The 27,216-nt window shown below is 54.8% G+C and overlaps 1 protein-coding gene and 1 long non-coding RNA gene across 2 annotated transcripts in view; both read right to left on the minus strand.

Annotated features, from left to right (window-relative positions):
* Nucleotides 1-223: 223 nt before the first annotated feature.
* Nucleotides 224-930, minus strand: LOC125909032 (uncharacterized). Its single transcript, XR_007453526.1, has 2 exons — nucleotides 546-930; nucleotides 224-458 (listed from the first exon to the last, which is right to left on the minus strand). It is a non-coding gene; the product is annotated as an uncharacterized LOC125909032 (long non-coding RNA).
* Nucleotides 931-1,789: 859 nt separating this feature from the next.
* Nucleotides 1,790-27,216, minus strand: part of HCN4 (hyperpolarization activated cyclic nucleotide gated potassium channel 4) — a 45,088-nt gene continuing 19,661 nt past the window's right edge. The window contains exons 2-8 of the mRNA XM_049613840.1: nucleotides 21,805-22,228; nucleotides 12,791-12,952; nucleotides 10,493-10,711; nucleotides 6,796-6,942; nucleotides 6,457-6,697; nucleotides 6,004-6,168; nucleotides 1,790-5,903 (exon numbers count right to left, since the gene is read on the minus strand). Coding sequence (XP_049469797.1) covers nucleotides 4,432-5,903; nucleotides 6,004-6,168; nucleotides 6,457-6,697; nucleotides 6,796-6,942; nucleotides 10,493-10,711; nucleotides 12,791-12,952; nucleotides 21,805-22,228 — 2,830 coding nt within the window. The 3' untranslated portion in view covers nucleotides 1,790-4,431. The remainder of the gene's footprint in view (nucleotides 5,904-6,003; nucleotides 6,169-6,456; nucleotides 6,698-6,795; nucleotides 6,943-10,492; nucleotides 10,712-12,790; nucleotides 12,953-21,804; nucleotides 22,229-27,216) is intronic.

Consider the following 27,216-nt stretch of genomic DNA (forward strand, 5'->3'; position numbering starts at 1 on the left):
TTTTTTCGAAAATGTCAATCTGGCTTATCCCCACGAAGGCAGAAAGGGTGCCTTCAGTCCTGCCCACCGCGATGGCAGCGGCACATGGAACGGAAGCCTGGGGTGTGGTGACACTTCTGGGGGTGGGGGGCACTGCCTGTGTGGAGGGAAGGGAGGGTCTTATGGCCAGTGTTGTTCGGAATCGCTGGTAGATGGTGATGATGACAGATAAGAGAAAGCAACCTGGCGTTTAGTCATTTTTATTCTTGCTTTTAAATTCTTACAGACAACACCACCTTTCTTGCCTGCGCCCAGACAGACTGCTCCTGCCATCAGCCCCTTGGCATGTCACCACGGAGAGGGGCAGGATTGGAGTCCCCAGTGCCAGGTGTGCATCCTGGTCCCTGCACATTCTCGTGGACTGGTCTGGTCCAAGTTCCTCGCCCTGTTGAGTGTAGGTGCCCTTCTGCTCACTGTAACTGAGGTGAATTCTGAGTGGTCAGGATTGTGTGGGTAGAAGGAGAGAAGGGGAAATCACCAGCGCCTGGCACATGGTGGGTACTTACCAAGGGTCCTTTTGGAGTCAGGGAACAGAGAAGATCGTGATTGGTGTTGCCTGGGTCCCCCAGTGGAGCAGCAAGGCCCTGTGCTGTGCAGGTACCTGGGGTGATGCATCCTGGGTAGGTAGGGGGGTGGATGGGGGTGAGTATCCTTGGGGCCGCTGAAGTACACGTCTGCCCCTCGAGGTTTGGCTGGACTAAATCACTCTTCTTCGAAAAGACTTCCCCAGAGCCTCAAAGGCCAGGCCTGTGTCCCACCTCTGCCCTCCCCTGGGTCCCTGAGGAAGTGCCTGCTGCCTGGGCCGCAGGGGGCAGTTGTCATGGGGACGCCAGGCCTGCCAAGCTGCCTCCTTAGCAATGGGACTCCGGGGCCGGTTACCATGGAAACAACATCCACTTGGCAATCCGTGATGGGGACCGGGTTCCCTGCCCTTTGCTGAGGGCTTTCCCCTCCTCCTGCAGGCGGCCACGTGGCAGTCCCCGAGCCCAGCAGGGAGCCCCGGGGACTTCACTTTTCCAGCCATGGATGGCTGCCTGTCCCCTACGGCAAGGTCGCAGAGCTGACAGGCACCGTCTGCGGCCTGGGGAGAGTGGGGGCACCTGCCTGAGGGCTTCACAGAGAGTCTGGGGGCCAAGCCCAGGGCCCCCACCCCTCAGCAGGGAGTGGGTGCCACACCTCTTAACAGCGAAGCCACCAATCTGAGTGTGTCCTCAGGTTCCCCAACCCACACGGGAGCCCAGCGGCTGTTCCCTGTCCTTGGCCATTCTAAAAGGCAATCCTCTGTCCTGGCCATGACACCCTACCCCCAGCCTGGTCACCTTTTGTCCCCCAGCCTCCCTCCAGTTGCTGAGGGCCCAGGCTAAAATGGCATTTCACTCTTCAGTATCCAACTGGAGTCCACATGCACACTGACTCTCCTCCTGCCCCGATGGGGAGCACCAAGGAGCCCTAACAGCTGGGGTGGGAAGGGTCTGAGCCAGGGTCTCCTCCACCAGCTGACAAAGGACACTCACACACTCTCACGCTCCTCCTTAATGACTCACCAGCCCCCACAGCCAGACCTCTCACACTCCCTTGCACCTGTGACCCCTGCTCTGGGGCACAGATTTGTACACACAAGTGCCCCTGTTTGCTCTAGGGTTCATGTCCCACCGCCCACCACAGGCTGGCTCCTGAGCCTCCAGTATATCCCACTGACCTTACTCTCCAATCCCAATCCCTGACACCTGGAAAAAGACAGCATCTGCTGGAATTTTTTTATTTAAATAAAATATACAACACGGTGCATTTACCGTTTTCTGTTTTAAAAGTGGTAGATTTGAAAATTGCTTGTGGGGGATTGGGGATGGGTGGGCCTGCTGACTGGACCTGGCTTCCCCAGTCTCTGAGGAGTGGCTGGATGGGGTCAGAGCTTTTATAAAATGTGTGCGTGTGTGTGTGAAGAGGGTAGTGAGGCCAGGCCCTGATGGCAAGGGGGGTGGTCCTCACTCCTCATGGCCCTGCACCCTCCACCCCTTCTGTCCCCTCCCCCCACCCCATCACCTCCAGGACTAGACTGGCTTTGGATCGAGTCCTGTTCCCTTCCTTGGGGGGAGGGCGGGACAGGGGTGTGTGCAGAACTCACGTTGAGGCTGCCACTTAAATCCTTCCAGTTCTGAGAACTCCCTGGGCCTGAGGGGCATTCTCCTGCCCCACTAGAGACCAGGGCCAGGTGCTTAGTCTCCCCCCAGGATCCTTCCCCACCTTCTCTCCTGGATGACTGCCTCCCTGTCTCTGTGGCCCAACCATGGAGAAATTGGCCTGCCCTACATCCCAGGACGACTCAGGACAAAACCTGATGGTGACATCATTCTGGTTGGAGCATGGAGGGGGTTCCTGGATGGACAAGGCGAGACCAACCCTCCTCACTGTGCAGGTCCTGGCAGCCATATCTGCTCTTGCCTGATAGGCAGAGGCGGACCATTAATCTTGGCTCTGTTGTCCGGGAGGAGGAGCATGCCTCAGGAGACACCTGAGCAACTTTCACATTGGCCCCCCACTCTGAACCTGCTTCTGGCTCCCAGGTGCCTTCAGAATCGAGCCTCTCATCCAGGGCCTTCCCTGGATCTCCACCCAAAGCCCCTGACTCTACAACTGTTCGTCCACCTCAGTCTCGTCCTCACTGGGCGCTCCATCCCACCCCTACTCTCCTCTTCTTGACACTCCCCTTCTCTTCCCTTTCCTTCCTTCTCCCTTTCTTCTGACACTTCCACCTCTCAAGGCCTGGCTCAAGCCCACCACCGGCCACAGGAGGCCCTTCAGGAGGCCCAGGCACCTCCCGTGTCCTGAGATCATAAGATCCTGGAGCCCTCAGCTGAAGTTCTCTGAGCTCTTACCATAGCTTGTTGGAGCAATGGCTGGGCACATGAGGGATCAGAGGAAACATTTATTGAGCACCTACTATGGTGTGTGCCAAGCTCTGGGCTGAGCATTTCACATCTACTACTTTTCTCATCTGGTCCTCATAGGTCCTTGTGAAGCAGTACCATGATTATTCCCATTTTACAAGTGAGGTAACAGACTCAGAAAGGTCAGATAATTTGCCCAAGGTCATATAGCTAAATGGCAGGTCTGGGATTCGAACCCAGGTCTGATTGCTTCCAAAATCTGGTCTCTTCTTGCAGCACTACAATTGAAGACTCACTTAGCCCCGCTCAACAATTGCTTATGGAAGGGACATAGGATTTGGCCACAGGCAGGCGTGGATTTAAACCTCAGATCAGTCCTGGCTCTGCCACTCCTGTTAACAATCCTGTTACAGGATTCTGGGAAAAATACAGCCAAACTCAGTTTCTTCACCTGTGAAATAGGGAGAATCAAAGTACCTACCTCATCGTCTTTGTGAAATTGAGAGAGTTAACATGTGTAAAGTGCTAAACCAGTGCTTGGCACAGAGCAGACTCAATAAATAGAAGTCCCCCTCACCTCCCACTGTACAGATGGGAAAATTGAGGGCCATGGAGGTGACAGGATGTGCTTGAGGCCCCACAGGGAAGGAGCAGTCTTCTGCCTCCATGTGGTGAGAGGGTGGGCTGAGACTGGATTTGAGACCAGAGATGGGGAGAAAGGGATCCTGCTGAGAGGTCCTGGGGTCCTCTTCCCTGAGGACTGCAAAGAACACTTCCCCGAGACCCTGTGGTGTCCAGCCCGAGGGCCAAGGCGTGTTGCTGGATGTAAAGTGACCTGGGTGTCCTGGCAACATGGGGTTAAAATGTGCACACATGTGAGTGGCTATCTACATGGCTCTACAGAGCGCTACATAACTATACATATACACATCTTACATACATATACATATACATATACATGTTCATATACATATCTTGCTAAGTTTGCAGTAGAAAAAATGCAAGACTCTCAGGGCCCTGGCCCCATTTTTGTCTCAAGGACTCAGGCGACTGAGGCTCCCCAGAAACACATCCAAGGGCAACACTTTCCTACCCCCATAGAATGGGGCTCCAAGTTCACAGCTAGGGGGCTAGTGGTGCCTGTTGCCCTAAAACAAATACAATAAACAGATCTGCTCTAAGAACCCCAAACATGGGTCACCCCCACCCCGCCAAGCCCCAGAGACCCCACCTGCCTTCTTCTGGCTTTTGCCTTTTGGGCCCTGCCTGCTTCCCTCCCCCCTCCCTCCCTCTAGTGCTGTGTATTAAAATAGTCTATAAAAGCAAGTGACCAAAAATCTATAGCTCTAAGAATACCTGGTTATTTTCTGCTGTCTTTTTTCTGGTGTGGGTTTGTTTTTTTAAATGATAATTATTGTTATTGGTATATCTCCTAATCACAGTTAAACCTGAAGGAAGAAAGAAGGGAGAAAAAGGGAGAGAAGAGGGAGGTAGGGGCCCCAGCTCATAGATTGGACGGCAGTTTGGAGCGCACCGGCTCAGACCTGGCCCCAGGTTCCCTCTGGGGGGCAGCAGTCAGAGGGGGGCCCCCAGAAGAGGCGGCTCTTGCCCCAAACAAAGAAAGAGGGGGTGGCAAAGAACCTGAGGATGTCTTCCGAGGCAGAGTGACATGCTGGCCGGGGACGGCACCATAGGGCCTCCCCGGGGGACCGAGGCCCCCGCTGCCCCCGCTGGCGCCCCCAGCTCTAGGGACCAGCGGGAAGGCAGCCACGGACTCCCCCGAGGAGTGCGGAGAGGCTCTGCGGAGAGTCTGCGCCCCGTCCTGGGGCAGGGCCGGCTGAGAGGCTGAGATGAGCTTGAGGTCCTGGGTGAGGCGGCCTGGGGTGAGGGGTGGCGTGCCCCGGCGCTGGGGGACCTGGGGGGCCAGGGGGCTGGATGCAGGCGGCAGGAGCAAGGAACCGTGGGAGCCAGAGGCCCGAGGGGGGGCACTTGGGAAAGTTCTTGGGGGGCCTGGGCTGTGGCCAGGGGGGCTGAGACCTCCGCGGGGTGTAAAGGCTACGGGAGAAGCTCCCCCAGAGGCCCCGGCCACGAAGGACAGGCGCTCCGGTTGCCGCGGGGGCGTCTCTGGCGTACTTGGTGGGCCAGCGGCCAGACCTGGGGACAGCTCCCCGGGAGGCTGGCCCAGCTGCCCGGGGCTGGACGACGGGGACCGGGATGAGGGCGGGGGCGGCAGGAAATGCTCCAGGAGTCCCAGGCCCCCCCGGGCCCCCGGCAGCGGCGGCGGCGGCTGGTTGGCCTGCGGCGAGCGGGCGCCGGGCTGCATAGGGGTGAGCAGCGGAGAGTCGGACGAGGACAGGGAGCCGCCCAGCGCCTTATGGAAGTGGCTAAAGCCGGCGGCGGTGGCGGTGGCGGCGGCGGCGGCGGCGGTGGCGGACGGCGTGGGAGCCGGGGAGGAGCCGCCGAGCCCGGGGGGCGGGGAAGAGCTGGACGAGGGCAGGAGGGGGCTCAGGCCCGCGGGCGCGGAGAATCCGGCCAGCTGCTGGATGTGGAAGGAGGAGGAAGACGGCGTGTCCACCTGCGACGGGCTGCTGGCGGGCGAGGCAGAGCCCAGCGCCGACGGGATCAGGGACTGCAGCCGCTTCAGGTGCCTGGGCGTCTGCCCCGCCCCGAGGCTGCCTAGCCCGGGGCCGGGAGGAGGGCGGAAGATGGCAGCGGGCAGGCGGGGGTGGTGGGTGAGCGCGATGGCCACCGAGGTGGTGGCCGCGGCGGCCTGCAGCGGCGCCTGGATCAGCGGGGTCCAGATGACCGGCGTGGGGGTCGGGGTGGCGGAGGCGGCGGCCTGGACGCGGTGGGCACAGTGGGCCATCTCGCGGTCGTGCTGCACGATCTGCTGGATGATCTCGTTCTCCTGGTAGTTGAAGACGCCCGAGTTGAGGTCGTGCTGGACTTTGTGGAGGAGGATGGAGTTCTTCTTGCCTGGGCCGCAGAACGAGAGCAGGGGCTCAGGCCAGAGCAGGAGGCGGGGTTGGGGAGGGGGGAGGCCCCAGCCCAGCCGCCCTCTTGCCCGGCCCCTCACCAATGCGGTCCAGGCGGTCCAGGGCCACCGTCTCGAAGGCCCGCCGCATCATGGGGTACTCCTCCAACACCTCGTTGAAGTTGTCCACGCTCAGTGAGTAGAGGCGACAGTAGGTGTCAGCCCTCACGCTGGCCGTGCGCCGGCCCCGGGTCAGCAGGCAGATCTCTGCCAGGACAGCAGGAGTGGGGAGGGAGCTGGAAGGGGCCTCCTGCTAGACCCCGACCTGGGTCCCCACTGTCTGGTACAGAAGCTTGACAGTCAGAAGACTCCATCCCCAGCTGTGACCACACTAGATGTCCCCCAGTGGGTGCCAGGCTCTTCCAGTTCTGGGACCCCTATACTGGGCCACAGACACCCACTTCCAAGCAGTGGCCATGAGGGGCTCCAAACATCATCCTTGGTGTCTCTCCTGTCCATTCCCCTGTCCCCCCCAGGGCTCCCCGGCCGCCTCACCTCCAAAGTAGGAGCCATCTGCCAGCTTGGTCTCCTTGTTGCCCTTGGTGAGCACACTGACCACACCGTGCTGGATGAAGTACATCTTCTTGCCAATGGTGCCTTCTCGGATGATGTAGTCCCCTGGCTGAAACACCTCGAAGCGCAGCTTGGTCAGCATGGATGTCACAAAGTTAGGATCCGCATTGGCAAACAGCGGCATGGAGGCCACCAGCTTCCGGCAGTTAAAGTTGATGATCTCCTGCTCCCCAGACAGGGTGGGTGGGGAGAGAGGGAGAAGGTGAGGGAGCCACCCAGCAGGAAGGAAGCTCCCTTCCCAGATGCCCCCACCCTGCTCACCTCCCTCAGTGGCTCGCTCAGCTCGCCCAGGATGCTCTCCTCATCGAACATCTTGCCCTGGTAGCGGTGCTCATAGTAGTCATGGATGCGCTGTCGGGTATCGGGCGGGAGCTTGTGGAAGGACATGTACTGCTCCACCTGCTTGTACTGAGCCCCGGGAGAGAGGGAGAGGGCGTCACCTCCTGATCAGCCTCGGTCCTGCTTGTGACCAGAGCTGGCACTGACCCTGTGGGCCTTCTTGGCTGTCCCTGGCTCCTTGAGACTGAGATCCTTGGTGTGGGTGTGCCCCAAACAATGGCCCTGACTCCCAGCTGCTTGGGGTGGGGGAGGGCTCCATCAGCGTGTTCAATACTATGGAGATGGCCGGGGTCAAAAGGGACTGTCCAAAGCCTACTTACAGGCCAACTGACCAGGAGATCAGTCAAGTTTCCTCTGCACATGGGTCTTTTCTGTGTCACACTATGGACCAAGGCTATGGACCAAGGAGGCTTCACTGACCCTGGAAGGAACTCTTTCCCACCAGTGGTGACACTGGCATAGGCAGCGGGGCTGGACTGCAATGGGTTAGGAGGACTGGAGGCTGCAGTCATGATGCCTGACCCGTCATATGGCGTGCATCCAAATGTGGCCCCAGCTGGGTCCAAGTCATTTTGTTGAAGACTGACTCTAGCCCACGGGAGGGCCAGAGTAGAGCAAGGTCCTTAATCAGAGGTTGGGGATAAGAGATTTGTGAGCCTCTGTGCCCAGGGCTCAAACTAATAAGAAATGCTCCTGCCCACCCAGAGGTGAAGGATGGGTGTTGCCCCAGCCATCCTAGAACTGTGGGTGGAGAGTAGGGGTCCACAGGAGCATGGTAGACAGAAACAGATTAGGCAATTAACAAATTTTTCCCACACTGAGATGTCAGGGAAGTTTCTCTACCCCAGGAACAAGCAGATTAGGGGAGCCTGTTCTCATACATTAGTACTTCCAAGAGGTGGGGGGGGGGGTACACAGTGTGGCTACAGATAGATGCCAATAGACAACTGAGAGCTGGGAGATGAAGTTTCCTAAAGTTCTTCCAGCCAAGCTGGCTCTGTCTGCTCAAAGTTGTACCCAGCCCCAGGGGACAGAACAGCTAGAGCTATATCTTAGAGAATTCCCCATGCCTGCAGAATCAATAGTGGTGAAGAGGCAAGGTCTGGAGACAGGGATGGAGTTAGAAGGTTGCTGAAGTGGTCCACGTGAGAGCTAGTAGTGGGGACAAAGGGAGGTAATACATTTCAGAGAGATTTCAGAGAGAGATTCAGTGAATCATATTGGAGAGCCATTAGCTAAAGAAGAAAATAAAGACAACTCTCAAATGGAAAGCCACAAGAGGCTTGCCTCTGCCCTAAAATGAACCCTGGTGCTTTTTCTGAACTGTCCCTGATTGTAGTCCCGGACTGAGCCCCAATCCTGGCCACACACTGAGCCTTCAGCCTGGTCACACACTCGACCCTAATCCTGGTCACACACTGGGCCCTCGCACTGATCCTGCAGTGAGCCCGATCCTCGTCACACACTGAGTCCTGCCCTGGTCACAGGCTGGGCCCTGACGCTGGCCCATATGGATTCCTCACCCGGCCCGGACTAAGCCCTGGCCCCTATAATCCAACTCCTTCTGTCCTTCCCCTTTCCAGCCCCCTCATTCCTAATCCAGACCCTTTGTTCTACTCGGGCTGATTTCTCTCCCACCCAGCTACTTACCTTCGTTGCTGCTCATCATGACGACTGGCCTAGAATTCTACTCTTCTACCTTCTCCTTCCTCTGCCTTCCCAAACTGACCCTCCCACCCTGCCCTGGCTCTGCAGGCTCTTCTGAGCTCTCCTTTTGGCAGCATGGGACCTGGGCCGCCATCTCTCGGTCACCCCACCAAAGGACAGCACCCGGAGCAGGCAGGCAGCCAGTTAATCCATACATACTGAGCCCTGCCATGTGCCTGACACTGTGAATTCAATGGGGATGGAGAGACCTGGGTCCTGCCCTCACAGAGCCACAGCCTGGATAGGGAAGAGGGGATGCTAAACAACTGATCACACAGATTAATTAAGCAATGGCAGGCGTACCAAGTGTGGTGAAAGGGAATTAGAGGGCATGGTGGGGTCACATGATGGGTGGGGTCACGGAAGGCTCACCACAGAGGCCAAGTGCAGGCTGAGAGGTGGAGAAATGGTCAGGTGAAAAGGAGAGAGGAGAGTTCCAGGCTAGTGTTTGAGCCAAGGCCCTGTGGCAGGACATGTGTAAGGCTCTGGCGTGGCTGGAATAAAGGGCTGTGGGCCCATGGCTTGATCTGGGCATGAGAAGGGCAGGGGCCAGGGGTGCCCAGATGGCTTAGCTGGTTGAGCATCCAGCTCTTGATTTCAGCTCAGGTCATGGGATCGAGCCCTGCATCAGGGGGATTCTCTCTCTCCCTCCCTCTCTGCCCCTCCCCCACACAATCACACTCTCTCTTTCTCTCTCTCTCTCAAAAATAAAATAAATAGGGGTGCCTGGGTGGCTCAGTTGGTTAAGCATCTGACTTCGGCTCAGGTCATGATTTGACAGTTCGTGGGTTCGAGCCCCGCATCGGGCTCTGTGCTGACAGCTCAGAGCCTGGAGCCTGCTTCAGATTCTGTGTCTCCCTCTCTCTCTCTGCCCCTCCCCTGCTTGTGCTCATTCTCTCTCAAAAATAAATGAATAAACATTTAAAATAAATAAATAAAATAAAAACATTAAAAAAACAAAAAAAGGAAGGGCAGGGGCCAGATTATGCCCCTTAAATGCCAGGCTGAGGAAACACACCTCAGAGTTCCTCTGCATGTAGGAGTAACATGAAGACTGTAACAAGTTTTAAGCAGGGTGATGTGATCAGCTTTACCTTTTTTAAATGCCTGCTCTACCTGCCACGTAGAAGATGGAGTAGAAGATGGGGGACGGAGTCCACTTGGCCAATAAATATTGAATGGCTTGCTCTGTGCTAACACAGTCTTAGTGGTTGGCAGGTACCATTCACTCCTCGTAAATGCCATGTTATGACTGACCCCTTCTAATGTCCCCATCTTACAGATGAGAAAATGGGGTGCAGAGATGTGAAGGGACATGCCCACGCTCCACCGACAGCTGGTTATATCATTTGGGCCCCACTGCACAGAGGTGGCCGCAGAGCATGGTGGCGGGGGTAGCACTGAGGAAGACGGAAGACAGGGAGGAGTAGAGAGCAAGGCCTGAGCCACCAGGGACCCAATGTGTGACAACTGAGAAAACACGCCAGCCAAGGAGAGCAGCAGAATCGGCCAGAGAGGGAGGAGGAAAACCGAGGGTGTACGCTTACGGAAACCAAGTGCGAAGCCAGGGAGGGAGAGGTAACTGTCTAATGCCACTGACAAGCTGGGCGAGATGAGGACCCAAAGGAGCTATTGGCTTTAGCAACGCAGAGGGCACTGGTGAACGTCAATTTAATGGGCTGAGATATGGATTTGGCAACCGGAAACAATGTGCGGGGTTGTTTATTGTAGGAATTTGTTCCACGAACAGGAAGCAAACTAAAAAGTTAACAGGCAAAGCCAGATGATGGTAGAGGACAGAACACGTGGGGGGCCTGGTGGGGACCCACTGGCTGCCAGCCTGTGCTCCCTGGGAACCAATGGTTAGGTTCTCTCGAGAGCGCCCAGGATGAACCACAGCTTTCTGACCTACCTTTTCCTGGTACTGGCGCCGGGAGGAGTCCAGGGACTGGATGAGGGCGGTGGCGTGGCCGATGAACATGGCGTAGCAGGTGGCGCCCACAATCATGCTGAGCATGGTGAGCCAGACGTCCGACATGCCTACAGGTGCCTGCCGTCCGTACCCAATGCACAGCATGTGGCTCATGGCCTTGAAGAGGGCATAGGAATACTGCTTTCCCCAGGAGTTGTTCTGTGGACAGATTGTGGGGTGGGTAGTGAATGGCCCGTCCTCTCATTAGCACCTAGAAAGATCCTTGCCACCTTCTGCTCGTCAACCTAACTCTTTCCCAGTGTGTGAGCCCTGGGCTTCCAACCTGGCTGTTGGCTGAAAGCCTTGGGTGAGGGACAGGAGGTCCACGCTGGCAACCTGTGGTGACAGTGAGTCCCCGAATTGGGCCTTTCCCTTGCTATCAGGGACAGGGATCAGACCGGCAGCCCCAGCAAAGGGAGGGGAGCCAGCCTCTCAGCCCCCATGGGGCAGCCTGGAGCCCCTCCCCCACCCAGCAGCCCAAGGCTCCAGGCCGAGCCACCCTGCTGTCCTCTGCTTGCTGAAATAGCCCTATCCCCCAACCAAATGACTGCCAAGTGAAGCCCATTTCCCCACTGACCTCAATTATAAAACCAGATACACTTCCCCTGGGGGGACAAGCTCTGGCAGCCTGAGCCAAAAACACTGCCCTCGTTTTGGGTGAGCAAAGTTTAGGCGCCGCGGAGCTAACTCGCCTCCTGGGTGAGCCCCGCCAGAATCAGTCCAGGGCTGAGGCCACTAGTTGTCCTCCCCCATCGGGAGGTGGACTGTCTGGAACACACAATGCTTGGGGGCAGGAGAAGGGAGAAAGGGAGCGAGAGAGGCTCTTGGCTATTTTTGTCTCCAAAGCCAGCCAGTGTCTCAAGGAAGTCTCTGTGTGGGAATGCTGGGCGCAGAAGGGCCATCTCCTGAATTGAGTGCATGTGTGGGCCTGTCACCCTCACACAGAGGAAACTGTCCCAAAAGAGGAAGCTGCCAGATGAACCCCAGCACCTGCCAGCTCCCCAGCGCCTCCCTGTTCACACAGGGAGTGTGTGAGCAACAGTGTGCATGACCTAGTGCGGAACCCGCAGAGCCCCTGCCCAGAGCCCCAAACCCTTCCACGGTCACCAGGCTGTTCTTAGCACCCAGAGAAAGGCACAGGAGCTGCGTGCCGTGTTCAAGGTCACTCAGAACGGTCCTAGACAAAGCTGAGCTGGTCTGGTGGTTCTCAGTCCAGACCAGGTTGGGAGGTCAGCGGGGCTGATCCAGGGGTGCTGGCCTGTGGTCCGGGCCTGGGGAACCGGGGTGGCCCCCAGCTGCCTCTCAGTCAGGGCTTCTGGCCTTACTGCAGAACCTCTGGGGACCAGGAAATTCAATCCATATGGCCGATTCATTTACACTTAGCTCATCAAAAGGCTGTTTTGTAAAGGCCTATTTGATGCTGAAAGATGCCTCAGGGTCTCTTTCACCTCTTTCAAAGCTGGTTTTTTGTCCCCTGGGGCCCTGGGGATTTGCCAACAGACCAAACCAACTGACTGGAGGAGGGAGGCAGGGGTTCGCCAGACCCACAGAAATGCTCACAGGTCCAGGGGGTCCCCACTCCGCCTGGTGCCCAATCTGTCCATGGGAGGCTGGGGGACTGACTCTATGCTATGGCTTCCCAGCCCCAATTCCATCTTCCCTCACCCACCACAGGGTTGGTGGTAGGGAGGTGGTAAGTCTTCCCAGCTGAGGACCCCACCTATGAGCAGCAGGTGTGTATCTGGCGGCGGGGGAGGAATGGGGGGCAGGGGACAGCCCAGCTCAGCTGCTGGAGCAGAAGGAGGCCCTGTGTGATCTGGGAGTCCGGGCATTGCCAACAGCGTCCTTCATAGGTTTCTCTTTTCTTGGGTTCCGCTTTTAGGACTAGTCTGCCTCTGGGGAGCAGAGGTAGGACAGGAGCCCCCAGCCCAGCTTTGCCACTCTTGATATAGTCTGAGAAAGGCCAAGGTTTCGTCTCCCTGGGTGAAGTTGGGACGAACACGAAGCTCCCAGCCACACTGGATGCTGTAAGAAGGCACAGGTAACCTTACGCAGCCCAGCGCTCTGGGACAGATGGATACCGGCTAGATCCATGCGCCCTTGGGCACCAGGCTGGCGCCCCAGGATCCTACCTGTGGGGGCTCGGGAGTCCCAAGCCCTAGACCTACTCTGCCCACCTGTGCCTCGCTGGCTCCCCTCTTCCCAACGCCCAGCGGGAGAGCTGAGCCGCACGCTCACCACCATGTTGTTGATGGACACCCAGCAGTCGTCGGGGAAGTCCTGCAGCATGGGCACCAGGAACTGCAGGCAGCCGTCCCAGTGGCAGAGCAGGAGCATCATGCCGATGAGATTTACTATGCGCACCACAGCGCTGGCCAGGTCGTAGGTCATGTGGAAGATCTGTAGGCAGAGGGCAAGAAATTGGCCTGGATAGGTGGGCGGTCAGGAGGGGTCTCAGCTCGCCCCTGCAGCTGCTTGTGGGCGCCGCTCCACGTGGACTTGGCAGAGCACCGGGCTGGGTGCAGGTGCAGGCTGTGGCAAGGGTGGGAAGGTGTCAGGCGGGGAGCCGGAAGCACACGGCAGGCTGTAGGGCCCCAGAGGGATGCCTCCTGGGTTGTGGTGGCCTCCCACGGGAAGTTCAGCTATCCAGGCCGATATGCGAAGGGAGGGCATCCGGAGCCCCATAGACCCCAAAGGGTGCAGAGAAGCTGCTTCATCTGCTTGCCTAGGCCGTGAAGACAACAGGGAGAAAGCCAGAGCCAGCATGAGCCTCCTCCGGGGACCAGAGTCTGCAGTCTGGCCAGGGTCATGGTGCTTCCCTAAATCTGCCACTAGACGCTGAGGACCTACCAGGGGCAGTGGGCTCTGCTTAAGACAGCCACGGAACTGAAGGAGAAGCAGCACAGACACTCCAAGTTCACACAGACCTTGATCCCAGGCCCACTTCCACCCCATTCCTAGCTGTGTGACCTTGAGAAAGTCCCTGAACCTCTCTGAACATGCCTTCTCATCTGGAAAATGGCAATAAAAATTCTTACCTGGATGGATTGTCAAAAGGATTAAATTATACATATAAAGTGCTTGGTACTGGCTATAGAAGTGTTCTATAAATTGCAAACCATTATTAATTGATAAGTGGTTAATAATTAATCTTTATGATTAGTTAATATGTGGTCGTAGTAATGCTCTCCCGTATGGTTTAATAAAGCACAGCACTCTCCGCCTGGGTGGCTCAGTCAGTTAAGCGTCCGACTCTGGATTTCAGCTCAGGTCAGGATCTCACAGTTCGTGGGTTCGAGCCCCTCACCAGGCTCTGCGCTAATAATGCGGAGCCTGCTTGGGATTCCTCTCTTCCCCTCTCTCTCTTTCTCTCTCCCCCACTCATTCTCTCTCTCCCCCCCTCAAAAATAGATTAAATTAAAAAACATAAAAACAAAATAAAGTACAGCCCCCTCAACCCCAGCCCAGTGGCACCCATGCATCCCCACTCTCATGGCTTCTAGTGAGAGGCTGAAGCATGGGTGGGCGGGGCCAGGGTGGGCACATCAGCCCAGCACCCCCCGCCCACCACCCTCCTTCCAGAGCTGCTGCTTCGTCTGGTTTCAACAGGGCTCACCATGCTGACAGGGCAGTGGGGGGACGGAGAGATGGAAGGAAGTCTGGAAGGAGGTCTCAGGAAGTTCTGGCCTTGCCTCTGGCCTGGGAGGCTCTGGGGGCAGCATGGGGTAGACTTTGGTAGCTGGCGGCAGGATATTCTGATACTAGCGACCTCAGTTTCCCCTTCTGAAATGTGGGCCTAGTTTGGGTCTAGGTTCTGAAAAGCCAAACATGAATCCTACTTGTCCCTCATCTCCAGGGTTGTGCCCGCCTGTGGCTCCTTTAGTCGCATGACTCTGGATATTCCAGCTGAAAGGCTGTGGAGCCTTTTCAGGAGGAAGCGGACCTTGGAACGGCTGGTGGAGGGTGGTGCCGCACCACCCCCATGGCCCCGGTGACAGAGGGACAGTGACACCACACCTGAGTGTGGGCACATGGTCCCACAGCCACCACCTCACTTAAACTCACCCTTTGCTGAAAATATCATTAATCCATTTTACACCAAGGCTCAGAGAAGTAAAGGGATTTGCCAAAGTCGTGGCGGCAGCGGAAGAGGCATTATCTGAAGATACCAGGGCTGCCTGCAGATTAGTAGGTTGGCCTGGTGAGGGAGGGACTGTTTTCGGTGGCTCTGTTTGGCAGGTGAGACAACTCAGACCCCAAGTGGCTGAGTGATGTGGCTGGATTCACACAAGCAGGACCCAGGGCTAGCCGGAACACCCCGGCATCTCGCCTCCGCAGCCCAGTGCACAGACAGAGCCGTGTGTGCTGCAGCCTGGCCCCAAGGGGGCCCCAAACCGGCCCCCAGTCCTCAGTGTGCCAGCTCCCAGTCAAACTGATACATTAGCGTAAGGAGTGGCAGGCACTAGTGACCAGGCAGGGCGGCTTGGGACTGGGGTCTCAGAGGTGGAGCAGGCCTGAGCACGACACCGGTGCCTCTGGCCATCGGTCCACTGCCAGCTGTGCCCTGGGACCTGGATCCCGAGCCCAGGAAGCTCCTCAGCCTCTCCCCACCGTTCCCCGCAGCTCCTGAATACCAGCACCACATCCTGGGCTCTGAGGGGAGATGCCCCTCCCGGCCCTTCCGTGCTTAGGTGAATACAACAGCTCTATGACCTTGGGCAAGTCACTAAACTTTCAAAGTCTCAGTTGACCAGGATGCCACCAGCTCTCCAGACTCAGAGGCTGGCAAGTGACGTGGGACCATCCAGTCTCAGAAATGGCCAGCACCTGCCCTCACGTCCCACCACATCTTAGCCTCCCCTCAGCTAAGACGAGCCAGGCATCTGCCCCCCATTGCTCAAGGTTGCTAGAGAAATTAAACTGGCTAAGAAAGTCCTTTGGGCCCTGAACACAACACAGGTGGGGTCATTATTACGAAGCTCCTTCATTTCCCAGCTGCTACAGACTAGATGTCTGTGTCCCTGTGAAATTCATATGTTGAGGCCCGAATCCCCACTGCGATGGGGTCTTTCGAAGGTGATTAGGTCCTTAAAGTGGCACCCTTATGAATGGGGTCAGGGCCCTTAGAAGAAGAGACATGAGAAGGAGGATCTCTCTCCACCCTGTGAGGACATAGCAAGAAGGTGACCATCCACAAACCAGGACGAGGGCCTTAGGCAGAACCCAACCACACTGGCACCCTGGTCTGCTCTCCAACCTCCAGAACTTCAGGAAATCACTGTTTGTTGTTTAAGCCCTGACGTCTGCGGTATTCTGTTATGACAGCCTGAGCTGGACGGTACCTATGGTGTCTAGGGGATAGAGTACTATGTAGTATATGCTGCAGAGTATAGACTATATAGTATGTGGTATATAAAACAGTACTTGAGCTGAAGGAAGCCTTGGACCCCTTTTAGAAAGCGTCCCAGGGGTGCCTGGGTGGCTCAGTCGGTTAGGCCGCCAGTTCTTGATTTCGGCTCAGGTCATGATCTCATGGTCATGGGATCAAGTCCCACATTGGGCTCCATGATCCTCTCTCTCCCTCTGCCCCTCCCCCACTTCTCCTCCCTCTCTCTCTCGCTCAAAAAAAAAAAAAAAGAAAAAGAAAAGAAGAGAAAAGAGAGAAGAGAAAAGAAAAGAAAAGGAAAAAGAAAAGAAAAAGAAAAAGAAAAAGAAAAAAAAGAAAGAAAGAAAGCATCCCAGACTGGGGCAGCCCCTGTAAACTTTCCTCTACATGAATCACTCTGGGCCTCAGAGACAGAAGTATCAGGGTTGGCACGTTTTAATGCAGTACTTTCTTTTCCTTTGGCATCATCTATGTTTTTTGTTCCTTCGTGGCGAATTTTCTTCCAGGATCAGGTGCTTGTCTAGCTTTGGCTTTATCGCGACCTCAGCAACGAATATGGCAGAACACATGGTATGACCTCAGGAACTGAGAAGTGCTTAGTGACAAGGGTAAAGGTGAAGGTGATGATGACAGTGATGGGATGATTGCGATCAGGGCTGCCACACGTGTATATGGTGGTGTTAGGGAAAGGCCCCACTCTGGGCAGGTGCAGCCTGCCTCTGACCTTGCGGGAAGAAAATGGTGCCTTTTCCTGCAGGTGGGCACAGGCTCATGTGTCCTGCACAGAGCACAGTGGTGGTGGTGGTGCCAGTGTCAGGCTGAAGAAGCATGTGGATGTAGGGAAGGCCCATGGGGAGGCAGGGAGGGTGCTGGGAAGCGGTGGGAGGGTGGGAGTTTTCAGTGGGGTGAGGGGTATTGTGGCTGACTGCACCAACGTGGCAAAATCTGAGCTTCCTGCCAAGAGTTGGGTCGGGGGTACATCCATTCAGGCTAGGAGGGCACCCAGGTGGTGAGGTCACTCGCCCTGGCCCCGACACTACGGCACCCAGGCGTGGTTGCCGAGAGGAAGGCTGGACGTTGCTGGGAGAGGCTGCTGAACACTTGTGTGTCCCTGCTGTGGGCTGGAGCCACAGGCCACCCGCAAGTCAGCTGCACTACACAAATATTTGTTTTGCTCTTTGTACCTCATTAAAACCCCCGTTTACGATGTTGGTTCTGACCGTGGGGGTTGAGTACTTCATTTCCAGGCCCTGCAAGGCTTGCTGGGTGGGCAGCCTGGGCAGCTTGCTCTCTGTGCCCCGCAGGGCACTTGGGGGAGGCTCCGTATCTTCTGGCCACAGTGTGGAGACAGAGCGACATGTCCTCTACCTCGGCCAACCCCTTCTCATCACAGATGAGTTTCCTTATCTGTGCAATGGGTCAATAACTGCCAGCTCCCAGGGCTGTCTTGGGGATAAGGAGAGATGATGTCCACAGCTGGTACACAGTAGGTACTAAATGCATGTTGGTTCCTTTCCTTCCCTCTCTTCCCCAGCCTTCAAAGACAGAGTTGATTTCTCAGTCCTGGGGAGAGACCAGAAACTGGAGTTTCTGCCAAGGCCTCTTCTTGGGGCCTAGTTGAGTTCCCTCCCAGGGACTCGTCTTCTCCTCAGGGAAAAAGAATAACTTCTCCTTGTGTCGCAGGGACCAGTGGCCACACTGAGGTCAGCAATCCCAGGCCTGAGAGGATGGCTGCTGCATGTGTATCCCGGGAAGAGCCTGGAGGTGCCCAAACTGAGGGTCATGCTGAGCCCCTTCCTGGGGCGCATAGAGAGGGCCAACCCCCTGCCCCGAGGACCACTCCTTGATTCCAGAAGATAGAAAAATTGAGGCCCATGGGAGAGGAGACTCATCAGGAGGCTCGGCCTTGGCCCAGCCTCCTGCCTCCAGCCTTCCTCCCCAGGATGGCTTCCCTGCTCCTGACGGAAAGAAGAGGATTCTGGGATGGGTTGCTGGGGTGCAGGGCCTGCAGGGGAACATCCGGAGGGGGGGCGACCAAGGTTTCTAACAATAGCCTCTGTGCCTGTAACAAGCTCACACCTCAGAGGGAGGGAAGAGGCTTGGCTGGGAGAGGCTTGGGTGGAGGATGCTGACCTAGATCGCCTGGGATGGAGGCAGAGGCTGGCATCCTCTGAGAGGGTGGCTGTCACCTGCCAGGACCTCCCCCTCCCCTAACTCCCAACACCTGCTAATACCACTAGAGAACTGTCTGATGGGGGGCTGAAGCCTGGGGGTCAGGAGTCTAGCATCTTACAGCTTCACCAGGGGTTATTTCCTCTTCACAGGTGGCTACCATTCTACCTGCCACCCGGGGCTGAAGACCATGTCCTCAGGATCAGCTAACACAATCCTTGCCGACAGAGGCTGGAGTGGGGACCAAGCTCCCACCTCCTAGACTATCAGAGCACACCTGACGGTTGGGGAAAGTGAAGCCTAGAAAAGGAAAGAGAGTCACATATGGAGTTAGAGGAGGAGACAGAGCAGGGTTTTCTCTACCAAATACCTCCTTTCCCATGTTTCATGTAGACCTGGGACCTCAAGGGTCTCCCTGCTCTTGCCTCCAGGCCAAGTTGAGGCTAGAAGCCCGAGGACTGGGGCAGGCTATTGAGGATGTGGAGACAGGGTTTCTGGGACCAGCTGGGAAAACCCAATTCAATCCCAGGGGTCCAATGGGAGCCCTTGGTTGGGCGGTGTGCCCGGCAGAAGCCAGCTCAAAGCAATTTCCTCCCCAGCTGATAGGCAAGATAACAGTGTATGTGGAGGGGGTGGGGAGTCATCCATCTGGCCTCCTGGGATCTCCCTTCTGCCCACAAGATTGAGTACCAACTTCTAGTTCAGAGCCCTGACCTGAGGCCTCCTGGGGCCTCTGTCTGCCCCAGGAAAGGGCCAGGGCAAGAGCCTGCCTGACCAGTTCTGGATAGCCCAGAGAGGCAGCAGGGACAGAAGCCCTGGACAGAGCTCCCAGGACGCATGGTGCAGGGACAGTAAAGAAGCACTTAGTTTCTATTCTCAGGCTCATCCTGCTGAGCCCCTGGCCATTCTGCCACTTCTCCCCAGATATCATGGCCCTCAGGGCCCAGGCATGAGGAAGGAGTAAGGATGGCTTCCAGGGGGCAGGGGCCTGGAGACATGAACCAATGCCAGAGAAGGCACAGAGTGGCTATTTCTCTGCTTTTAATGACAGTTTAGCTGTAAGTTCAAGACAAACAGAAGGTCGGGGTGTGGTGGTGTCTTAGGGACTGAGGGAACCAGCGTGGTCCAGTATTTCGACTTGGACGAGCCTGTTAGGGCATTCTAGGAAATATGCTTCCATTCTTCCTCCGCAGCCACTCAAAGGGGCCCAGCCACCGTCCCCTCCCCCTGCCCGGCACTGTCCCCTGTCAGGCCTGAGCTCAGCCCCACATGCCAACATCTCTCCATAGCTGGATGTCCCATGGTTACCTCAAACCCGACCTGTCACACAGAACCCCTCACGCCACCCATCGACCCGCTCCGCTGCCTGCCTTCCCAATCTCGGCTGGGAGTCATCCCTAACAGAGGGACAGGTAACAGAATCAAAGTCACCCCGCATTCAGGTGACCTAAGAACGCAGGGAGTGCATGGAGCCCGGAATCAGGAGGCCCAGGTCCAAGACCCTAACACTGGGGCAGCTGACTCTTCTGACCCCTGTCCTCGCTGACAAACAGGAATAATAAATCTTGCCTGGCTTGCCTTGCCAGATAGGTTTGGCGAGCCAATAAGATAAGGGTTAGAAAGTATTTGAGAAAAGCAACCCCTCCCATAGAGGTATAGAGGATTATTAAGACAAGTGATTGGGGAGGGGCATTTATCAGATAGTTCACCAGGCTTTGTGCTAAGCATTTGGTAAATATCATCCCATTTAATTCTCAAGGCAATCCAGTGAGGATTAGACCCACTTTGCAGATAAGAGATTGAGGCTCAGGGAGGCAAGGTGGCACCAAGGTCACAGAGCCAGGCAGTGTGGAGCCAGGATCTTCATTCAGGTCTGAGAAGTGTAAAGCCCTGTGGCCGTTCACTGCACCAGATTTCTCATTGCTGGGAGTCAAGAGAGCTAACTGGGTTCTGCTCCAGCTCTTCCAGAGGCCTGCCGCATGACCTTGGGCAAGTCATTGCCCCTCCTCTGTCAGCAGGAATAATGCAAATTTTCCTAGGCAAGGAAAATTTCTGCCATGCAGGGATGCTGCCAGGCCGGTGTAGGCACTTCTGCAGCACAGGTGTTCATGACACCCCCGACCTCAATCTGCCAGTGCCCTAACCATCAGCCATGTGTGCTATTTGCCCAGGGCCCAGGCTGTTGCTGGGGTGGGGTGGGGTGGGGGCTTTGTGTCCTGAGCATAGGAGCTTCTGTCCAACCAAGCAGAGGGGTCCTGGAGACCAGAAGACCAGCAGTGAGCCACGGCAAAAAATACGTCTCTGTAGAAGCTTCCCCAGGCTACAGCCTGCTCCAGACCCCAAGGTGGGCAGCCTCACAGAGTATGCCTACCTCCGCCCTGACACTTCCAGGCTGGCCTGCCTGCCGCCGCCGCCAAAAGGTGTAAGGTGGATGGTGGCAGACACAGACAGAAGCGCTTGCAAGGTCACCTGCTTTTTCTCAAACGCCAGCCCATAGCCCTCCTCTTGTCCTTCCCACAGATGACTGCATTCAGCCCATGGCTGAGTTAGGTTTGTTCAGAACAGTGTTTTTTTACACCCAGTCCTTTTACAATTTTTTATTTAGTTTCTGTAGCCAGTGCTCTGCCCACAGCCCCTAGGATCCCTTTACAGTTTGTGCACACACAACTCCAGTCTCCTCGGAGCTTTTTACTCCCTATGGCTAGCACCTGCGGCTCTTTGTCGGAGACCTGCCCCAGGCTGCTGGAAGCCGCTTCGCCTGCTAGCACTGAGCGCAGGAAGTACCCTGAACTAATGACAGACAGGCAAGGGGATATAAAAACTCCAACTTCTTTGCCCTGACTGGGACAACTCAGAGGTGTGAGGTAAGAGGTGTGAGGTATGCTGTCCCCAGAACTCCCCATGGGACTTTGCTTGATGTCACCCTTGTTTGGCCTCCTTCCTTCTTTCATGTGTCCCTCTTCCTTAGTCCCCCACCAGATGATTCCTGGAAACACTCCCCACCTCAACCCCACTGAGAGAAAAGCCACTTTCATGCAAATCCTCACCTCAGGGTCTGCTCCAGAAGAACTCCCAGGATACCTAATAGAGTTGCCTACAAAATTTGCACAAAAATCCAGATTTCTGCATCCCATGGTCAACCTATAGATCTAGCAACCCTGGGCCCTTTCTCACTTGGCAACAAGTGGCCAGAGCAGAGTAGAGGCAGACAGAAAATGTTTTCTTCAGTTTTCCCCAGTCTACCACACTCTCTACTGCCTTCAGCTGGCCCTTTTCACCCATCCGCGTTCCCTGCCTGGCCCCTGCCAGCTCATGAGTTTGCATTTCCTACAATATAGTCCAATGGTTAACAGTGCAGGCTTTGGAATCCAGGTTCATCAATTACTGATTCTGTGACTTGATATAAATCCCTTAAACTTTCTGCCTCTCGGTTTCCTTATGTAAAAAACGATGTACCTATATGATACTCTCTACAGTTGTTAGAGACTTCAATGGGATACTGCCTGTAAAGTGAGTTTTACAGTATCTAGCACATAAGAGGTCAAGAAATTACTACTATTTGTCCTCTCGGAGCAGATGTGCCTGCTAAAATCTGACAGCCCAAATCCAACTATCTGAGATTACCTGGGGGCCCCTTACTCCCCCTGGGGGTAAGATACCCCTTCCCCCAAGATGTTTGGGTCTGACCACTCACCTCTTCCCATTGATGAATATATCGAATGAGGCGGGAGAGACGCAAGAGGCGCAGGAGGCTGAGGATCTTGGTGAAGCGGACAATGCGCAAGGCCCGGGCAGTCTTATAGACCTCTGAGTCAATGCGTGTCTCCACGATGAGGAAAATGTAGTCCACAGGGATGGACGAGATGAAATCTACCACGAACCAGCTTTTGAGGTACTTCATCTTAATCCGCTGCGGATCCAGGATGATCTCTGTGTTGTCCTCCACCACAATCCCTGTGCGGAAGTTGAGGACCAAGTCGATGAGGAAGAACGTGTCCGACACCACATTGAAGACGATCCAGGGTGTGGTGTTCTCATCCTTGAAGAAGGTGATGCCCACGGGAATGATGATTAGGTTTCCAACCATCAGCAGCAGCATGGTCAGGTCCCAATAAAATCTGCCCAGAGACACAGGGGTCAGTCGCCAGGAGGACAGACAGAATGAGTTACAGACTATGGGAGAAAACTCCAAGGGACAGCAAACATTGAAGAAGGAAGTCTCGGGAGGTTCTGAGTCACTGGGTGAGAAATGCACATGGGTACCAGGGGAAGATATGGAGATTGGCATAGAAAGGCTCTTCCTTCACTAAGGATACCCTCTGCCTGCCCCTCTGTCTGCTCCCCCGACCCCATCCCCACTCCCCAGTGGGATTCAGGCTGAAAAGCAAACCACAACGATGATGTCCAGAGAGAAGTGCAGAGTTATTTTAGCAGCAGGAGTAGCTCGCCCCACAACACCCCAGGCTCAGGCTTAGCTGCTCCATTCTCCCTGAGGGTCAGCTGTGGTCTGAGACAGGCTGGCAGGCAGACATGCTACAGACCATGACCAGAGAGCAGGGGAGGTCCAGACACACAGCAAGTGTCTGGGTGGAAGGATGCTTGGGATCCAGTCCCAGCTCTGTCATTGACATGCTGTGTGACATCAAGCAGGTGGCCTCCCTGCTCTGGGCCCCATTTCTTCACTGTGCAATCAGGGATGGAGCCTCAATGCTTTGTTCTATAATTCTGAACTGGCCCTCACCCACACTGACTTTCTGGGGTCCCCCTTTAGGCTATTTCTTATTGCCAGAAAATGTCTGACCATCTCTCTTCTCAGAGGGTTGCATCCTAACACAGGGTTAGGGAAGGACAGTGAAATCTTCAAGGGCAGGAAGTGTTAATAAGGGGATTTCAGGTACCAGTGAGGTGCCACTCGATGCAATGGAGTGAGATCAGTGGGGGCTTTAGAGTATCATTTCTCCTAATGCGTCAAAGCAACTGCAAGTGTTTCCTGCGGGAGGTGGGGAGGGCCCCTCAGGGTGAAGCCACCTGGTTCATCAGGAGCCCCTTTGGAGTGTGCAGACAGCACAGATAGGCACAGACCCATGTCCAGAAGGTGTGATCAATCAATCCCAGGGACCCTGCCCGAGTACCAGCCACCCTAGGGCTGGCCCCAAGATCTAACACTTGCACTGCCCAGCTATTTCCCTCTGCTATTAATTTAGACAGTTACACGATGATAGATAAAGGTATTAAGTCAGGAAGAAATAAGCATGTTCTCCCCCAAGAGAAATAACCTTTCAGCCATCTTTAATTCTCAACTACATGAAAGCCAGGAGGGAGTGGGAGACAAAAAGACAAGCTTTCCTCAAGTCTTCAGAGGGTCCAAAGTGCTCCTGCCAGAAGAGTTCCAGGTTTGGAAAAATATTACTTCCCAGCAAAATGGTTCCTTTGCCAAATGCAAAATGGTGCTATGAGTCAAGGAGAGGGTAGGGCCTGCTTCACTAAAGGTGGGCAAGACAGCTGTCCCACAACACACAGCTTAGGGAAGCACAGCTTCTGGAAAGGCAGCTTTGGAGAGCTCTTTTGAAAGCCATGCCATTTAGGGCCTCAAGAAAAGACTTCAAGTCAGGAGCCTCTCAGGCTAAATATTCTCATTCTAAGGCTAGTGCCAAGAGGTCAACTTCAGCTCCTTCCTTGCTCTACAACCCACCACCCTTTCTCCAGCCCCAATACCCCTATGCCATCTGGGAGAACCCAATCTATGACCCAAGAACCCACCCTAGTCATCACACCCACTACACAGAATACAGCACATCCTGCTAATGACTCGTGGGCCCCAAGAGAATGGTTTCAGCTTCTACGGGGTGTTCCTGAGCTGTGTATACTCTCTACACAGCCTCATGCATGTCATTCAAAGACAGCTGCAGATGCTCATTAGAAGCCACAAACAGGTATCCCCATTCACACACACAGTATGGAAACACCCCTATATACACATGGCCACCATTCCTTTTCATTTAATCTCTTGGAAAAAAACAAAACAAAACAAAACTGGCATAGAGAGACTACTGAGGGCCTTGTGGCCCTCTGTACATAAAGCTAATAATACATCCAGGCTAGAAGAGTTTCTAAAATTAACAGAGCGGGCGCAAAGCGGCTGGGAGTGCTGACTCGGGCAGGCCTGCCACTCCAGCGGGTTTCTACACTTTTCCCAGCTCTAGTTCCCTCAATTACAGACCAAATTTGAGACAGTAATTAACAGGAGAATGTTTGCATTTAGTGGTCTTCATAAAACCAAATTACATGAGGGAAAAACAACCATTTCCTTGCATTCTGACTAATTATTTCAATCGTGAGTTTCCAGATGCTAAGGGATATTTCCGGTGCCTGATCTGGGCTGGGGTCGGAATACTGGAGCATTCCTCCCCACAAACCACTATCCTGAAGCATCACAGAACTACCCAAAAGGCAGCATAATATAGTGGGAAGAAAGGCTTTCAGAGCCAGCCAACCTGGGTTCAATTCCTGGTTCCATCATTTACTAGCAAGTCACTTAATCTCTCCATGCTTCAGTTTCCTTGTCTGCTCAATGAGGATAATAACAGTACCAAACTGGCAGAATTGTTGTAAGAATGAAATGAATTGATGTTTGTAAAATGCTCTGGCCTATGCCTATCTGTATCACTAAGTGAGGCAACAAATTCACAGGAAAGAGGTGAGAGAGGTGAGGGAGGTGAGGGAGGAAGATGAAATCTTCCAAGGAAGAGCCAAAGCAAAGCATCTACTTGGGGGTGGGGGTCGAAGGGAGCTTAGAATGATTCTGGGAGAATCCAGGAGTGGAAGTCAAGGACCACAATATTCTGCGAACGGTCAGACAACAGAACCAATCTACCTTGGCAGACAGATGCCCTGACCTCAGGGAGCTCATGGTCCAGTCAGACAGAGCACAAGGCTTAGTTAGAAGACAAGTTGAGCAATGATGTAAGAAACCATCCCAGGCAGCAGCCCATGCAGCTGAGAAGGTGAACTCCTGGTGGCCCAGAAGGGCGAGGCCAGAAAGTGTTCCTGGAGGAGCTGGTCTTTGGAACCTGTCCTTGGCCTTAGAGACGACCTCTCCTTACTCTTGCAAGATGATTCCACAGACATCCAAAAGCAGGGCTGGACGAGGGGTGAGGAAATGGTTCAGCACCACGGACAGCTCCCAGCGCCAGCGAGCCCCATTCTGTTGGTCCAGCCAGGGGCGGTTTGCAACAGCCTCCCCACTGCATCCTCTGCTCCCTGGGCCCCTCTTCTTGCCAACCCCAGTGATTAGAAGCATCTCAAGTGATTCCTTAATGTCCCTGGGCTTTGTTACGGGGGCTCCTTAGTGACTGAATTCATAAAGCCTCCAAAACATTTTACATGTATCAAGCGCTTGCTTTGTGCTTTCCATGCATTACTTCATTTAATCCACACCAGCACTGAGGTGGCTGTTAACATCTGTATTTTGCAGATGATGACACTGAGGCTCAGAGAGAAATATCTACCTAAGACCACACAGCTAGTGAGGAAAAGAACGAGATTCAGAGAGGTCTGGGGGACTTGAGAGCCTGACTGCTTAGGATTTTAGGCACCTCAATGGGATGCAGGGAGGGAACAAGTCTTACTGGCATCTCTGCATCACACTAGGGAGGTAGCCTATCACAGCAGGTGTGGTCCTCTCTTGTAGACGAGAGAGGAGAAGAGATATGGTGACAGATGGTGACTACACTTATAGTGGTGAGCACTGAATAATGTATAGAATTGTTGAATCACTGTGTTCTACACCTGAAAGGAATATAACATTGCATGTCTGCTAAACCTCAATAAGAAAATTTTAAAAAGAGGCAGAAGAGAGACTTGTGAAGAGGTTTTGAGGAGACCCATCCTCCTGATGTCAGAGCCCTCTGAGGTGCTTCCTAGGTGGGGGAAGTAGCACACCTTTCAAATATTAAAAGCACCTTGGTCATCAGCAACCAGGTACAGTTGTGTGAATCTGTAAAAGGGGAAAACTAAGGTCCATGGAGGAACAGTAACATTTCCAAAACCTTGAGCTTGATGCCCCCTATTTCCCTAGCACCTCACTGCCCCTGGAGTCATGCATAATTAAATTCCACAATCCAGGGTACACACTCCATGGTAGCGTGTGGCAAGCCCTGGCAGGGAAGTCATGGACAGCCAGACTCAGACATGCTGGAGTTGGCAGATGCCTGCACTAGAGGCCTTGTTCTCTCCAAAGCCAGAGGACCCTCCCGTATCCCAGTGTTCTCAAAGATAAAAGGAAGCCCTGGCCAGCAACACACCTCACCGCGGTTTCAGCCCCATGATCCCAGGCCTGTCCTCCCTCATTCCTGGACCTTCCTTCCCACCTGGCCATCCAAGCAGGCAGGTGGCCTCTCAGCAGGCGGATGTGGCCCGAAGGCCAGCTTTGGAGGAGGTCTCATGTGCAGAAGGAACGGGGGATGGCAAAAAGCCAAGCAGCCCTTTTACACTGACACCTGGAGCATTTCATCATTTGGTCTGAGAGGAAGGTGATGGTCTCAAGGGAGCTGAGGGAAGCGAAGATAGGAGGCTCCTGATCCTGAACGCAGAGACTCAAGGACCAGACCAAGGGCCCTCTTCTTTCCTAGAGGCTGAGAGGAGTGAAGGGTAATAAAATGGGAGCAGGAGAAGTAGAAGCCGAACAGGGATGGCCTCCTTCAGCCTCCTCTTGCCCACATATGCCCATGCTTGCCTGTGAACACATATGCTCATGCACACAAATGCATGCACATGCACACACATGCACATACCTGCACACGTGCACATGCACACACCCACCCCTGAATACATTTTTGTACACGTTTCATCTATGTGCTCCTGTTAATTTTTCCCTCATACACACATGTTTGCATACATTCCCTGGGACTCCTGCCAGCTGGAAGAAAGAGTGTCAGCGTTTTGCCCATTACATTCTTTTCCATCCTTCAGGATTCATCTGAAGGGCTACTTCTTCCAGGCTTCTCCAACCTCTCACTGATGGAGCCTCAGCCCAGCCTGAGCCCTGGCTTTGGACCTCCTAGAATGCTGCATCTCCCTGAGGGCAAGGGCCTTGTCCCAGACAATG

This window comes from Panthera uncia, assembly GCF_023721935.1.
Source record: "Panthera uncia isolate 11264 chromosome B3 unlocalized genomic scaffold, Puncia_PCG_1.0 HiC_scaffold_1, whole genome shotgun sequence".
NCBI lineage: Eukaryota > Metazoa > Chordata > Mammalia > Carnivora > Felidae > Panthera > Panthera uncia.